Source organism: Carassius carassius, chromosome 17 (assembly GCF_963082965.1).
Source record: "Carassius carassius chromosome 17, fCarCar2.1, whole genome shotgun sequence".
Classification (NCBI taxonomy): domain Eukaryota; kingdom Metazoa; phylum Chordata; class Actinopteri; order Cypriniformes; family Cyprinidae; genus Carassius; species Carassius carassius.
In genome coordinates this window covers 13,126,961-13,144,845 of record NC_081771.1, presented here as the reverse complement: position 1 = coordinate 13,144,845, position 17,885 = coordinate 13,126,961, and the positions used below count along the sequence as shown (strand labels likewise).

General features: G+C 36.4%; 2 protein-coding genes across 3 annotated transcripts in view; both read right to left on the bottom strand.

Annotated features, from left to right (window-relative positions):
• mast2 (microtubule associated serine/threonine kinase 2) overlaps positions 1–14,735 on the bottom strand; it is a 169,879-nt gene extending 155,144 nt beyond the window's left edge. Inside the window, exon 1 of one of the 2 annotated variants that reach the window (XM_059570961.1) lies at positions 13,736–14,735. In XM_059570961.1, coding sequence (XP_059426944.1) covers positions 13,736–13,816 — 81 coding nt within the window. In that variant the 5' untranslated portion in view covers positions 13,817–14,735. The remainder of the gene's footprint in view (positions 1–13,735) is intronic. The other variant, XM_059570960.1, reaches the window with a different exon arrangement.
• Positions 14,736–15,510: 775 nt separating this feature from the next.
• Positions 15,511–17,258, bottom strand: tmem69 (transmembrane protein 69). Its single transcript, XM_059570189.1, has 3 exons — positions 17,113–17,258; positions 16,850–16,899; positions 15,511–16,590 (listed from the first exon to the last, which is right to left on the bottom strand). Exons 2-3 carry the CDS (start codon positions 16,892–16,894, stop codon positions 15,880–15,882), a joined length of 756 nt encoding a protein of 251 aa, XP_059426172.1. The 5' UTR covers positions 16,895–16,899; positions 17,113–17,258; the 3' UTR covers positions 15,511–15,879.
• Positions 17,259–17,885: the final 627 nt, after the last annotated feature.

Below are 17,885 nucleotides of genomic sequence, written 5' to 3'. Positions count from 1 at the left end.
TAATAAATCTTGATTCTGAACTTTGAATAAAAATATGAACAGCGATTATATTAAACAATGTTTCTGAACTCAGAAGATTAAATGTCAAAAGATAAATAATATCAATTTAAGCAATGGCATTCAAGTAAAAAAAAAAGCAAGTAAAATTTAACAGCAATATCTCAGATATTGTAACTTATTCTGTCAGTTGTGCAACCTTTTCTTTCAGAGTAGAAAACTCAGCCAGTGAGCTTTAATGAGCATCATCTTTAGTGAGCGTTATCTTTTTCTACCAGTCGTGGACCGGTGGCCACAGTATCACTTGTGCTCGCACATGCAGCCTAGTGATGCGCGGGTCGGGTTTTTTTTCCAACCTGCTGGTCCCGCTTTTATGAAATTATTTGACCCGCCCCAGCCCGCAAATAAAGTAAAATTTCTTTACCCACCCCGACCCGCGCATCGGGGACATCACGGAAGATACATTGCCACTTAGACCTTCGTATTGTAACCTTATCAAAGAACCTAATAAAATATGAAAATATATATTCCAAATATTTAATATAGGCTATATGAAATTGCACTAGTGATAGTTTGTTCGAGCACAAATATTTTAAGTGAAAAGCACGTGACATAAAACGAGGCCAGCTATTGGCTATTTGCTACTTCTCCTGCTGTACTGTCAGAATAAAACCTGCGGTGGCTCATTACTGCCACACTTTGGTCATTGCAGATTTAAAATATGCACAAAATGAGCCGCTTACGGCAAATAAAAGTTGTTAAGCAACTAATCGATGACTAAATTAGTTGACAACTATTTTAATAATCGATTTTAATCGATTAAATCGATTAGTTGTTTCAGCTCTACTGAGGATGTAAGTCCAAAATCAGCGTACTTTGTATTGAGAAATGTGCGCAGACCTACGTCACCAGACTATTTGCCTAAACTTCCCGTTACTTTAGATCATGGTGGAAACACAGAAAGCAACAGGTCTGGGGAGGAATAGTTTGTGGGGAAAAAAGTTCCTGGTACAACTGTTCCGGGTAATTTTGGTGGAAACACAGCAAAAGTGTATCATTAAAGGAGAAAAGCTCTGTTTTGGGGCTTAAAGCTCTTCACATCTGGCAACCACAAGCATTAATGCTAGTGAAGACTTGTTAGCAATGCAAATGTCAAATTAAAAACCCTTTCAGGATGAATAACTAGCCGGCCAATATCGTGACGATCATTTTTAATTAATCGAGAAAGGTGGATAAGGTTATCGAGATTAAAATACGATTAATCGTGCAGCCCTACAAACTAGACAAGCATTCTTGATCAGTTGGCCATGAGCTAATAAATAAAAGTTCTGCATAATGCACTGGGTAGTGAGTAGTGACAACAACTTTTCCTTTTGCTTCCTTGTAGCTCTAGATGAAACCCTTCACCGACTCATTAAGTACACAGAAGCAATTTCCCAGTTATAGATTCACCCTATCATAAAGGCTAGGAGTTAAAGGATAATCTAAATGCTCCCTAATGAACTAAGACAGAATTATTCAAGGCTATGTCACTTAAGGGCACTCTCAATAACGTTAAAATGATGAGAATACTACTGTAAAACACTGCAAGCTAATTGGTGGGTAAATCTGGAGCACTCTCTAGTAGGGATGGGCATTGTGGGAAATTTCTCATTTCGATCATCGATAGGTTTCAAAAACAATTAATCGATTAATCGGGGGTGGGGCTTGTGAGGGGGCGGGGCATGGCCATATAATGAAAAAATCTGAAGATTGTTATGAAAATGAAAAAATAAAAAAATAAAAATAAAAATCTTACATGAAAATCTGTCTATGAAAACATGAACATGATTAGGACAGGTTAGATTATGATTATGATGAAGCAATGTTATTAATAAAGGAGCAAGAAATATCTGCCTGAGGTGAAGAGTAGCCTATTCCAATAAATGGAAGCTAATTCTATGACACATCCTTTGATAAATCAGATAACTGAGACACATATCAGACGTAACATTACAACTTGTATCAGCACAATGGGATGCTAAGTTATGCGTTAGAGAGAGAGAGAGAGAGAGAGAGAGAGAGAGAGAGAGCGAGCGAGTGAGCTCCTGCTGATGCGTTTTCATGCCAGCGCGCTGAAAGATGGGCAAGGACAGATTTTGCAATAGATTCATATAAAGTTCTCATTATAAATGTATGGCAGATTTGTGCTATATTTTCATTTAGGTTATTAAGAGTAATAGTTGTAATTAAGTTTTATTTTCCATAAACCACCTGCGCGTTTTCGAAGCCATATGAATTGAATAATGGCCACAAATATGACGGAAAAAAAGCTCAGCTGCATTATTATAACATCAGTAATAAAATAATAATAATAATAATAGAAAAATAAAACATTTAAGAGCAATATCATTATCGGGTATTGCTTATATGAGCATGAAACGAATCGCTGATATGCAGCGATTTCAGCATAATTGTTCATGTTAATTAATCAGACATAGGCTAGCTCTTGCAACTTTTATCTGAAAAAAATTTGCCGATGCAGATGTGAACTTGACCGAAAGTGTAACTCGGATTGCGCTTTACAAACACGAAAGTACAATAAATTCATATTAGTGTCACTATCGTTATTTTTTTATGTATTCTAATATTTAATTAATATTTTGTATTCAATTTTGCACTTTCTGATCAACCAAAATATTATTTAAATATTATTTAACAGCTTGGAAATTAGGGCTGCACGATATTGGGAAAAAATGACATTGCGATATTTTATTTTTCTGCGATATATATTGCGATATGAAATCTAATCAAATTTTTTCTTACAAACAAAAATGGGGTGAGCACACTTACATTCTCATTTGAAATTATTTAAACATCGACACCATCGTGTCAATTGATTAATATGCGCAAGAGAGAGAGAGCAAGACAGCGCTCGTGTTGTTTGAAGACGGTGAGCGTGCGGCCGGGGCTCGCTCGCTCTCTCTCTCTCTCTCTCTCTCTCTCACTTCCGGTGTGACGTGTGACTGCTGAGTGTGAGAGGAGCGTTTGTGAGGGTATTGGAGATTGTGCTCGAGTGTTTGTTGGGAGCGAGTGTGTTTTCTGTTTCATGCTTTACTTTTTTCTTATTTTTTTCTTTATATTAATTTATTTATTTTTTTCCCTTCGGTATTTGTTTCCAATCTCTTAGGTAGAGGGAAAGGGCAGGGATAGGAAAGTTGTGGCTCTGAAGTCGCGTGCATTTAGACGCCGGTATGGAGTCTGCTCCTGGGTCAGCACTGACACTCCGGCATGGTTGCAGGTGTACATGAGTACAGAGAGTTTGAGGTGTTACGAGTGCGGTATTTTAGGCCACAAAAGTTTCTCTTGCCCTAATAGAGACGTTCAACGGCCATCCACATCTACAGCTAGTGATGTTGGACTTCAGAGAAATGATGAATCAGAGCAGAGGAGTGTGGTACAAGGTGAAGGAGTCGCAGAAGAGGTGAAAAGACAAGAGGAGGTGAGTGAAAATAGTGTCAATGGTGGAGATGGGAATGTTAATGATGTTACTGATAGGAATATCTTGCAGTCTGGTGCTGCTGTGGCTGATGATGATGAGGATGATGTTGATGATGATGATGATGAGGATGATGATATAATGGAGATGTATGATGGAGAAAAGGGAGTAATACAGGAGGTGAATGATGGAGCTCAGGCTGGAGGCTCAGAGGAGAACACTGTTGAGGAGTTAAAAGGTTTGTCACAGTTTACTGAAGATGCTATGGGAGAAGGTGAGCAGGATTCAGATAGACTAGAAGAGACTGGTGAAGATCTGTACTGTTGAAGGGATCAATGCTTTCCTAGATAAGACCAAAGGAAAAGCAGGGGTTTATGTTGGTAATTATTTCCCTGACATTGAAAAGTTTGTCAAATCCGCGATGAAGGCAAGAAAACAGTAGTTATGAAGAACTTTCACAACAAAAAAGATTTAGTCTAAAAAAACAAATAACTGCTATTAGACAAAATAGGAGAAGTGGAAGAATAACGAGGGGAAATACTAAACATTTATGATGTATTTAAGTATTGTCTTTTTTCTTTTCTGTCACTTTTTTGTTCGTGAATATCTATGCTCCTAATGTTGGAGTGGAACGAATAAATTTTTTTTACTAAGTTAGAAAATCTAATAAAAGTACAAAACGATGATGTTTTTATTGTTTTTAGAGGAGACTGGAACTGTACTATTGATTTCACACTAGATAGAAATGGAGAAGAGCCCCATGCAATGTCAGCTGCCAATTTAGCTGGTGTTATAAAAAAGTTAAAGTTCTCAGATGTATGGAGAGAACATAACCCCTTTTTAAAGCAATACATATGGGTGAAAGTTTGTCATGGAAATATTTCTGCTGCCCGTCTGGATCGTTTTTATATATCTCAAAATATGAGAGGAATAGAGTTGTTAATACAAATATTATTCCTAATGCTATTTCTGATCATAAATTAATAACTGTTGCTTTCACGTTAGAAAAAAATACACATAAGAGTTGTTATTGGCATTTTAATACTAAACTTTTAGAAGATAAGCACTTTTGTGAAGCTTTTAAATTGTTTTGGGAGACTTGGAAAACAGAAAATTGTTTTTTTTTTTTTTAAGTATTACACAATGGTGGGAAGTTGGGAAAGTGCAAATAAGAGATTTTTGCCGAAAAAATACACATCTCATTCTTCTTTTCACTTAAAAAAGACTTTGGAGTGGCTGGAAACTGAGATTTTGGACATTGAAAAAAAAATGACAGATAATGATGATTAGTGTTGTCACGGTACCAAAATTTCAGTATTCGTTACCGATACCAGTGAAAATCCACGGTTCTCGGTACCAATTTCGGTACCAAAGCAAAACACAAAAACATGCTAATTAAAAAAAAAACTTTTTAGCACTAAAAATAAAACCAATGCCATTCTTTATACTTATTTACAATTGTGTTTAAAGTTTTTCTACAAGTTATATAATTATGAAAAACAGTAAACAAGTTTCACCCAAATTTAATTTGTCTTTTAATTTATGAAATTTAAACACATTTTATTTCTGGTAAATAAAGGGGATTTTCTATTCAAATTGAAACATGGAAGAAATATTGTGATTTATTTCTTTAAAAAATACAATTTTGTGAATTTTTTCAACAGTAGTAGCAGTGTCACATACATTTTACTAAACAACAGTAATATTTCTAGCACAATGCCTTTATGTAAAAATTAACTTTTAGGCCTAATGAATGCATATTTGTCATTTTAACTGAACTTAAGACTGGTGGTGATGCTTAAGATATTTTTGGTCATTGAGGGTTTCTGTAAAAAAAAAATAGTAATAGATCATATTAATTATTATTAAAAGATAATACTACTACTAATTCTACTATCATACTAATGTATATACAATGCACTATGAATTGATGAGCTGCTGGGTTCATGAATATTAATCACGTTGTCTGCGTTCGGTCAAAATGATTTGCTGAAATTAAAACAGGGACGGTACTAAATCAGCACCAGCCAATGAAATTGGCATTTGCGCATTAGCTCCGCCCACTACCGGAGAAACCGGTATGTCTTTTGCTTGTTCGAAAATGAATATGAATAATTCTATATGAACTCCATTACAGGAAAAGACAATAAAGAATAGTTTACATATAGCGTGTCGATTCAGCGTGGTAAGACTCTCGCTCTCTCTCTTTTTTGCATGTGTGAGAAACTGAAAAGATCGCTTGATGGAGAGAGAACTCTGAAGCTCAGATGCTGAAATTAATGCAAGCGTCATGCGCTTCGGTCTATGTAGTAAACAAACCCGCACGTCTCTGCCATTCATTAATTCACACAGAGACGTGCAGAACACGGATTCATATTTCAAGCAACATTTGCGGCTTATCATTTTTTGATTTACAGATACTGGTCCATATGCAGATTTGATTTGATTAATTTATGCTAACTTTGACAAATTCCATGACTGTCCATATTAAAATGTAAGTTGCATTTTCATGACTGGATTTTGAGATTCCGTCCTCGTTTTCTGCTTCGCGGTAATCATAGCGCTGAACCGGGTTTGAACGGGTCCTCGGTACTACCGGTACTTAAAGAAACCTGGTACCGTCACATTTAAATATTTTTAGTACCGACTTGGTACCGAAGTACCGGGTCTTTTGACAACACTAATGATGATGATAATCTAAAGGGATTATGGACTGAAAAAAAAAATCAACTGAGCTCAATCCTGAATGAAAGAGTTAAAGGACCTCTCATAAGAAGCCGGTTTATGACTGTAAAAGACATGGATGCTCCTACTACTTATTTTCTTAACTTGGAGCACAAAAAGGGTCAACAGAAACAGATGCATTTGCTGAAGGATGATAACGGACATGTCACCTCAGATCCAATAGAGATGCGTAGACTGGCCGTGGCTTTTTATTCAAAGTTGTATGCTGCTGAAAAATCAGATGAACATTCTAGGAATGAGCTACTTAAGGATCTTCCTGTTTTATCTGAAGAACACAAGGGTCTTTTAGAGGCTGAGCTAACTTTTGAGGAAATCACTTCGGCCGTTATGAGTCTCTCTTCAGGTCGTACTCCAGGATTGGATGGACTGCCTGGTGAATTCTATAAAGTTTTTTGGGCCACTATTGGTGAAGATTATTTTAAAATTAGGGCTGGGCGATATATCGAATATTAGCGATAATATCGGAATAATTTTGACGACGATGTACAATTTGAATATATCGGGAATACCGAATATTTCAAATTCAAGCATACTTTCCCAAAAGAACGCGCCGAATGTCCAAAAAAGGAAGCTGTAACTGCTGACTGCTCTACGCCCCTCTACTACGAGAACTGTAATGATAGCGGTTGCCAGATAACAAAAGTTAAAATCTCCGAATCAGAGCTCCACTGTTACAAGGATACATTTTCTGCCCGGTGTTTGCTTATTTTAAGCAATCTGGCAACCATGCGCACGTGCTCACTCCTCATTGCGGAAGAGCCGCCGATGATAATCTGAAAACACTAACAAGCTGGAATTGAGCGATCTAATGAAAGCATCGTTCAGCCGGTCTGTGTTCTGTCGTGAGATCTCAACTGTATTGTTTGCATTTGTGATCGCAAAATAAATGCACTTACTCGACCTCTGATGTTTGAATAGAGAAACATAGGCTATGGCCATTTGGAATTACTATTGGGGAATTTCACTGATATATTTTGACCAGTTTCCATAATATAGACAGAGAGAATGCAAAAGTCTTTGGTATTCATTTATATATATTTATATATAAGAAATAGCTATGTGCTTCAGCAACTAGCTCCCCATCTAAGAGGGTTTTTAGTGTTAGTAGGAACATAGTTTCATGCCACAGTGCTTCTCTTAAAACCGCAGACAGTTGACAGACTTGTGTTCTTATCTTAAAAACTTGTTAAAAAATTAATATATAATACTTATCCCACTTGCATAGTTTAAATTGTGAATTGCATGCACTAAAAAGTTGACAGAATGCACTTTCTGTAACTGTTACTTAATTTGCACTGCTTCAGTTACATATAGGCCTACATGTATTCATTTAATAAAAAGCAGTAAGTGATCTCTTGGTCTAGATTTTTTAACTGCTTAAAGGCAGGGTAGGTAATACATGTATAAACAACTTTCTTCCAAATTTTTTTAAACTTTCCATATATATATCAATGCATAATTAAAATGTAAGTACTCTGATAAAAAGAGTATAAAAATCGAGTGACTCTAGACCGTTTAATCTGTATTAAACACAGCTCATTATTTCCATTTCGGGACGAAACATAGGATTGGCTTAGGCGACTGTCACTCTCTCGCAACCATGGCAACTACCCTTTTGCCACACATGACCTGTCCACTTGCGCGTGCACGTTTGATTTGAGGAAACAGCACATTTGATTCAACAGGCACGGATCCTAGGAATACCAAAACAATGGCAGAGAAACAGCAAGCAAAATTCACAGTACCAGCCTATGCAGTTAGTGAAGGCAAACCAGGCAAAAAAAGGAAGACAGTAACAGTACAAGAAAAGGCAATGAACAAAAAGTCTTTGGATAAACAAAGAAATAAAACGCGAGTTAAAATCGGCGTGGCTTTCCAGCGATGGCGAGAATTGAGGGAACTCAAGGGGCTGAAAAGTGACTCCTTGATGGCTTTATTTCTGCTGGACAGGTAAATCTTTCTTTTTGTATTTTGATCATACATATTTTTTTCATGAAGCATGTGTCATTAGCACACGTAGCTGCGTAATATAGCTAACATAACATTACTTAGCGAGCCATAGTAGAGGCTTTGGAAGGAGCCCAGAAGGGAGGGGGTGGAGTGAATGGAAATAATGAGCTGTCTTTAAAACAGTCGTGAGAGGTCTACAGTCACTCGATTTTTATACTTTCTTTTTCAGAGTACTTACATTTTAATTATGTATTGATATATAAATAAAGTTTAAACAAATTTGAAAAAAAAGTTTTTTATACATTTTTTTATCTACCCTGCCTTTAAATTAGCTGTTTAATCTAAATAATTTTTTTTTTAATGGGCAAAAGAAAATCATGTTTTATTTTTTATTATTTAAATGCAAACATATCGAGATATATATCGAATATCGTAAAAATTTTGACAATATCGAGATATCATTTTTTTTATATATCGCCCAGTCCTATTTAAAATGGTTAAAAAATGCTTTCTTGATGGAATTCTTACTACAAGTTTTAAACGTGCTGTTTTATATTTACTCCCAAAAAAGCGTGATTTGACACTTTTAAAGAACTGGAGGCCAGTAGCGATTTTATGTACTGAAAATAAAATAATTTCTAAATGTTTGGCTAATAGATTGAATAAGGTGTTACAAGAAATTGTGCATAAGGATCTTATTGTATAAAGAATAGATCAATTACTGATAATCTTCACCTAATAAGGGATGTTTTTGATTTTGCGCATTGTGATAATAATGTGAACTTGGGTTTGCTATCTTTGGATCAAGAAAAGGCTTTCGACAGGGTTGACCATGTTTTTCTGTTTGATACTTTGAAAGCTTTTGGTTTTGGGGATAATTTTATTTCAAAAATTAAGTTTTTATATAATGAGGCCTCATGTATGATTAAAATGGCGGGAGGACTAAGCATCCCTATAAAAGTAAAAAGAGGTATCAGACAGGGTTGTCCTCTCTCAGGACAATTATACAGTATTGTAATTGAACCTTTGCTGTGTAAATTGAGGAGAGGGCTAATGGGTCTACAGGTTAACACCCTACACTCCAACATTACACTTTCTGCATACACTGATGATGTCACAGTCATAATTCGGGAACAAAACGACATTCAGATGCTAAAGGAGGCTTTACATTGTTATGGTTTTTTTTTCTCTCTCTGCCCTGTCAAAACTTTCCCTCTATGATGGTTAAGCTGTGCAATTAATCCGCGAATAACATTCGTCAAGGGCCGGGGAGCAGCTGGCCCGTACAGTTAATGAATAACGGATCAACTACGACAGCCTACATCGCACATCCTGCGATGTGACTATCGTGGATTTGTACATCGCGATATCGATGCTTAAACGACACATCGTGCAGCCCTAATGGAAATCACTGATTATTGCTTAATAATTGAATAAAATGTAAAATATATTTAAGATAAAAACTATGACAAATAATTTTGATTTTCGTCATCTCTACGAATATGTTTAATGTAATTAGGCTACAAATATATCCAATGCATTTTTATTTTATAAAGACCATTTCATTATTTGTCTGTGATTAAAAAATTTACACACAAAGATACTTTTTTTTTTTTGCTACTTTATTCATCTGCATTTTTTTTTAACAAAACATTGTCTTCCAGTATAACTTTAGCAGCATATTTTTTGATCCAGCGGTGAAACGTAGTTTTTAAAAAATAAAGAAAAAAGTTCAAAGTTTAACCAAACAGCTATTATAAGGAATAAAACAGAGACCAAATAGCCTAGATATTTTAACTATGGCTAAAACTCAAAACTAAAATAATAATATTATTTTAAAAAATAAATCCACGTTCATTTTCAGTGTTTATTTGCGCAGCTTCTCAGTTAACAATGGCTCTGTGTAGTAACAGCTGCTCTATGTGAAATCACGCACCTGATGGAATTTACCTCTGATTAGAGAACCGGCTTTACTGACGAGATGCGCATTAACGATCGGCCGATCGTGATCGGAGCAGCCCTAACTTTGAGGCAATGATTATCTGTCTTCTTACGTCTTTTGAGGCATCAAGTGGGAAGCTAACCAATCAGAGCTAGGGGCGCCACCATAACCAATCAACAAAAAAAAAAAAAAAACACATTCCGATCATCGTTTACGTCAGCGGTTTTCAATTCCAGTCCTCGCGCCCCACTGCTCTGCATATTTTGCACGTTTCTCTTTGTTAACACACCTGATTCAGATAATCAGCTCGTTAGAAATGAACTCCGTGCATGAACTGTGTTCTAATTGTTCATTGCTCCCTACTCCCTGAGCAGGGGAAATCTGTTGAAGTTTACCTCACATCGAAACATTCATTCACTGATTTGTGCTGTGCAGCGTCTTTAAACATGGACAACTGTGACATCATATACCTCTGTAAATCAATACAATTTAAATTCACGTCTTGCACACTTCAATGCACTTTGATTGGAACATATAGCTACGTTCACTTCGAACTGGAATCATGGCTGAATATCCTGTGATGTCCACTTCGCAGGGCACTTATGTTCGAATAGAACAAATGTCTGAAGCGCTAAGAGAAACGTTCAAAATGTGCAGAGCAGTGGGGCGCGAGGACTGCAATTGAGAACCGCTGGTTTACGTGATCGATCGTCGCTGTCGCAGTCGAGTACTCGATCACTGTTGCACATCCCTACTCTCTAGTGATGCAGATGCAACACAGGACAGACAGAAAGCTCTCAACAGCAATGTAAACAGGCTCACAGTACAGCACTTGCTTATTTTAGCCCTCATTTCAGTGTAAGTGTTAAGCATAGTGCTTACATGCCAAAAGGGAATTAATCTTCAGTAACATCAACAACATGTTGTAACCCATTTTCCATTATCCAACCAAGTCCGGTTATGTCAGTTCATCTCTCAAATGATCAAAAATATTTATGCAAGTAAATGCAAGGATGAAAAGCTGATTTGGATTGGGAGTTGCTTATGTAACTGCTATTTTGCACCAGTCCAAGCCATCTGTGCTGGTCAAAGAACTTTTATAATAAAGTGGTTCAACAACTACCGGGGAGAGGAATTCTTAAAACAAAGCTGAATCCCACAGATGTTTAGCTCACCACGAAAGGTTATAAGAGGGAAAAAACTGTGCCCGTGAAGAAACACGAGCCAAACCTCTTAAGCTGTGCTTTCCAATTCTGAATTATAGTAAATTAGGATTGGATAAAATGCTTTACTGCACATGGAGAGTATTCAAAAGAGAGAATCAGTGGAGTTCATGGCAATATCAATCACTTGAACAGTGGACCCTCTTTGTTAAAACTAAATGCATTAACTAGAATCACAACTTAAGATCCATGTCCAGACTTCTAGAAACCTAAAGCCTGGGATTTCCCTCTCTCTCTCTCTCTCTCTTTAGTTTCTTAGGTTTTTTCTTATAGTTAAAACTAATTTTTTTTCCATAGGTTTACCTATATTCTTTAATTATTATCTTTTTCTTTTATTTTTTATTTTTCCTCATTTCTTTGGGTCACCGATTATTGTATTCAAGTTTTTTATTCGTAAAGATGGCTAGTGCTGTGAAAACGATTCCCTAGGGTTGTAAATCTACCGAACTTAAGCACGTATTGTCTTTTAGACGACAAGCGTTTATGTTTCTGACAGCGCCTACTAAAACACTGGATGTTTCGTTTCGAGTGACATGTGGAGAGAGTTCTTATATGGTTTACGCGAGCACTGATACTTTACGTTGTTTTGAGTGTGAAGTTTTTGGCCACAAGAGATTGTCTTGCCCTCATAAACAGCAGCAGGCAGAGGAAACAGCAGGGCTGTCAGGTTTGATGAGTGCGAGTAGCCGAGCGACTGAGGTGGGAAAGCCGGTGAGTGATGCGGATGCTCGGAAAGAGGACGGAGATGCAAAAAAAGAAAGTGAATCTTGTGATAGAGTAGAGGTGAGTGTAAACGCAACTGAAAGTACTGAGGGTATAAATTAGGAGGTTTTGTCTATTGGTTGTTTTGTTACTGGTGTTTTAAGCTCCCTCCCTCCCTCCATAGAAATTCGATTAATTGTGCAGCCCTAAAACACAGGATTTTTACTTAACAAAAGTGCAAAAAAGATGATCACTTCACTCTGCCAACTGGGTCAGATTAAAAAGAAACCTGATGGCTCACCTGAAATGCACCACTCCCCTGATGATCTCATCATTTAAAACATTGAGCAACATTACATTTACATTTACTGAATCATTGACTTCCTCTTATTACAATGTGACTGGTATGGCAAAAAAAAAAAAATTCTTCAAACATACCAGAGTGAACACAAGGTTGACCTTCTGATGACTCAAAGACAAAAATGCTGGACATTTAGTCATTTAGCAGACGCTTTTATCCAAAGTGACTTGTAAATCATTTATACATACATACACATACACACACACACACACACACACACACACATACATACATACATATATATATATAATAAAACAAGTAGATAGAATAGAAAAAGAACATATAAGGCTAGTAGTGTTGGGGGCCGTTTCTTTAAGGAAAAGCAGTTAGAATACAGAGTGCTAGAGTTAAAGGGTCAAGTAAACAAATAGATAAAATAGAATTAGAATATATAGTGCTAGAGTTAGAGGGTCAAACCAGACTGCTGCTCAGAAAAGGCAAGAATGAGAGCAGCCAGTGCTATGTTATGATCTCACTATTTCTCACTTTAGTCTAGTCTGTACTTATCAGAACAATCTTGGAACAATGTACTAGGATGAATCACTTAGATTATATTATTGCACATTATATTATACAAACACTTTGGATAAAAACATCTACCAAATTAACAAATGTAATTTAACTTAATAATTAGATCTGCAAAATGGAGAGAACACATTAAAAAAAAAATTTCAATAACTAATTACAAAATTTATTTAGCACTGGTGCCCCAAATTAGGAAACACTTGTCCATTTGTCCTTGTTTCAAAGTAGCAGCACTCTCTGTTTATTTCATCCCAATGCCTCTGCCCTCACCTAATGAATGATAACACAAGACTCACATTGTCAAGAACAAGAAGACAATAAAACTCTTGCAAAGCCAACATAATGTGGGTAATAAACTTGGAGCAAGTACCATAAACTTACTCAAACTTGTACAAAGCTAATAAAAACACAACAATCTGATGTCCTGTGTTGTGTGCTGTTTTTTAATACTATTCCAGTCTGGAAAATCATGTAAATAAACAAACCAGTCAACCGAGCACACATAAGCAAACCAACAACAACAAAAAAAAAAAAAAACCTTCACACTCTTGCTCTGTGTTCACATTATCACTTGATAAGGTTTCTTCGCCATAAAAGTTTCAATGTCATAATGTGCTTGATCTATAAGCACAGATCCATCATGGATGGATTGCATCCAAGCACTGCGCTCATTCTGCAGGGCAGCTGCGTCACATGCACCAGTATCTAAGGTCTGCATTCTATTGTGGCATGTTTACCTTGCATATTATTTAAATAATCATGCAAAGTATCAGTGTTAAAACGGATCATCTTTCAAGTGAAAGATCACTCACCTCGTCTTTTCCTTCAGTGCTGCTCTCCCGCTGCTCAGAGGTGCTGAGTTTCCTTTTGTATTTGCTATCGGTTCTCTTCATTCTGATGGAAGGAGGTTGAGTAATACTCTACAGTTGTAATATATCGGTGTCAGAATCCGGTGGTCAGTGAATTTAGATGGTGAAGCGAGCCTTGCTCTGATACATGGTGAGCAAGCCTCTCCTCAACTTCGGTCCACAAACACAAAGACAGAATCAATGGTGCTCTCTCGACCTTAATTTACAACCGGAGTTGCCATGACAGCCCGTCAGTTTTCAGTCAATACTATTTTGTCTTCAGTTTTACGTAAACTGTGCTGTTTCAGCGCGGCAAACCAACCGGCGGAACTCGCTAGCTCGCTAAGTTAGCTGTTTGATGATAAAGTTTGACAACATCCGCAAAATAAACGCCTTTCTGGTTTACAAACATAAAGTGACTGTTTAAAAATAACGTGTAAATATACTCGCCCGGCTCGTGCCTGTCAATGTGAGATTATAACGGCAGGTCACGAATAACGCGGGGTTTCCAACGTGCTTGCCGCAGTTTCGAATCACCCAGCGGATTGTCTCTTCTCTGTAAACTAATGCTTCAGCATTCCGGATTTATCTCAGTCATAACAAAAACCTTTTAAAACGCGATTTGTTCATTCAGTCAACTGCCAGACTGACGAGATAGTTTGCCGCGGAGCCACAGCACAGCGCGAGCTCAACTGTTCATCGGGTCTCGAGCGCGAGCTCTGTGTTGACACGGATCATTCTATCACGCGAGGCACGAAGGTGCGCTTTGCTCCTCCAGTCTCTCTTCTTCAAACGTCAACCCGGCCGGTGAGGGGAAACGGCTCGGTGGCGAAAATAAGTGCTAGTCAGAGCAGGTCCATATCGTTGGTTTTCTTGTAGGAGGAAACCTAACAGCTTCCTGAAGCTAGGATCAAGTGAATGTGCTGATCTGAGTTCAGTCTGCTCGAGCAGCAGAGTCCAAGTAGGGAGTATGCATATACACTGGAGTGCTGATCTGAGTTCAGTTTGTATGTCTTGCATTGCATATACACTAGAGGGCTGATCTGGGAACGTTGTTTCCTCCAATTTTAGAATGGGCAAGTGAACAGCTCGGTTTTCGGGCTTTGTCTTTGCTGCCATCTGGCGGCGAAAGTAATGTCTTTTTATGGACAACCATTGCTTCATTTTCCTTCTGCATAAACAGTATAAGTTTAAAGATAAAAATTTACAAGGAGAACTAATGAAATTGAAGTATTTTATTGAGATATACTGTAAATAAAAAGAAGGCTCAACAAATCTGAGCAGCAGGCTTAATTTCTTCATTCTTAATTTCTTTTTAGTATTTATTTATAATTAAATTATGAGACAAGTTCTCCATGTTTGTTATGGAATGTATTTGTCAAATGATGGGGAACAATTTTCAAGTTACTACAGGGAGTACTTGATTCTGAATTGTTGAACAAATAAAGCGTTCATTTAAGCCATAAGATATATAGGTTTTAGGTTTGTATCAGAAAAATAAAATGATGGAGGTCATAACATGAATTAAGAAACATAAAAGCATGACACAAAGACACAATAAATTGGAATAGCATGTACCAAAATAGTCTATATATTTTGATGGATCTTGCTTTAAAGTTAAGTTTTATAGTAAAGTTTAATCATTGCCATCAAGTATTGCAGAATAATGAGCAAAAGCATCAAAAATGAAAACTCGGAGTAGTATATGGATTTCATGTTTTCTTATATATATATATATATATATATATATATATATATATATATATATATATATAACAAGACAACAGAGATATAATTAGACAGTTTGAGAACTGAAAGTTTACTTGTTCCACACAATACAGATTTTAATTTTAAACATTTCAGCATTTCAGTACTGTGGTCTGTTTTTATTTCACAGTATTTTACTTCAAATAATCTAACTGATACAGTATGTGAATTATTATTAAAAGTGAGAAAAAAAAAGTTTTTATCTGTATGGCCAATAACCTGCAAAACAGGAAACAAAAATTATATTCTAGAAAAAGGAAGCAAATGTTATCAGAATTTTAAACTGAAAAATAGCCAAAATCACTTTTAAACATGTAGAATAGGATGCAAATGCACAAAGTTCATCTATCATTGAAAATCTTCTTCTCAGGATAATACTGCTTAATGACAATAGTGCCTATCAAAGAGAAAAAGGCTACAACTGTGAGGATGGTCCTCATGGCTTTAAACCAGCTGGGATATGTGGGCAGGAGGGACAGGTCATAATGCAATGCTATCCCAAGCCCCATTATCACAAGCACAGCAGACTGTGTGATGTCATGGCAAAAAAGCATGGCTGTCCAGGCAATCAGAGAAGGAACCACACTGTTGGCTAAATTGAGCCAGTCAGGTTTTGCTGGGCTGCCGGCAGGCAAGGCGAAACCCCAGCGTACCCCACCTAGAAAAGAAACAATGGATGCTCCGTATGCAACTTGAGCAAATGCAACTTCAGGAAGATACAGCTCTGTGACAGCCATAAGTAGAGGAGCGGATACAAAAGGTATGAGACCAGATAATCCGAGATAGAGGGCCGGCTTTGGAGCTTTCTTCAGGTCTCTCATGTCATAACGAACCAAATCGAGTTCTCTTGATGGACTCTCTTCCAGAGGACGTTTCTTCAGTCTATGTGCAGACCAGTGAAATGACTGGGCTCCCAGAACAGAACCAGCAACAGGTCTTGGGTGCAGCTGTCCATATAAACCTCTAGTAAACAGTGTTGAACAGTGAGTGGTCCGCTGCCCTAAACAAGCAAACTTCCTGGACACCTGCATGAGGCCACTCCACTGCATTCCCTGTTATTAGGGAGGAAAGAAATGTCAGTTAATACAATTACTTATTGAGGAGAATTCCCATAAACAATGGAAAATAATCACGTATTAGAAGCACTGATCTATAATATAGAATATATAGATCAGTGGTTAGAAGTCTATGACGAGGTAACAGAGTTCTGTTATTCATAAGGTAAAAAAAAAGTGCAATAAAATGTGAATGAGAGCAACAAAATCTGAAATCAAAGTCCCTTTCTTTGGTTAAACGTCTGGTTTCACTCACCCCAAAGTTACGAAGGATGTAACGTCCGATTCTACTTGCCAACATTTTACCTGCAGTTCAAATAATAATAAAACATTATTAAACATTTGTTTTTCAGACAGTCATTGCAGTGCTGTCTGAATCAGATCAGTTTAAAGTTAAGCCGCAGAACTGAATTATGTATTACAAAAGCTAACATGCTAACTGTGCACCCAGCATAAGCAGTGCTTATCTGTCAGAAACATATTCGGCAGCAAATGGTCAAAAATATAATGTAAACATACCTTGATTTCATATCAAATTGTCGTTAAATAAAACGATGAGCTTTTGTTTATCAGCAGAAGGTCATTACAAGGCATGTGGCGATGCGAAGGCAGACACAACATAACACAAAAAAGCCCAGCAAGTTGCTATAAAAGTCCTAGGGAAGTGTATTTAAATTTAAATGATAGACAAGTTAGCATATACCAATATTTATATTAAAAAAACGTGTGTATATATATATATATATATATATATATATATATATATATATATATATATATATATATATATATATATATATATATATATATATAAAGCTACACTAGGCGTGGAGACTTCATGGGAATGGAATGTTGCAAAACAACAGCAGTTTAAAGCTATACTTTAAAATGATTTAATATTTTAAAAATGCCAAATATTATTTGTGGCTAGGTCTGACAGAAAATTAAAACAGACACATAAAAGCTATTTATTTATTTATTTAAAAACATTCTACTGCTATTTAAATTCAAGTCTATTATAAAAATATAATCTATCAGATATGATTATTCGAATTGTATGCACATGTGACACAGTTGCGCAGTCTAAACAACAAAAAAGCACAAATACATAAACAGTACATTATAAAATAAAATTAACGTTTTATTCATATTTATTTGAATAACAGAAATTATTATTAGCAAAACAATTAAAAATTATTATTGCTAGCAAAATGTTCTTTTTAAGGGTCAGATGAAGCAGATTCGTCCGTTTTGTTTTAACTTTAATTTAATTTAATTTAACTTTTTTCAAA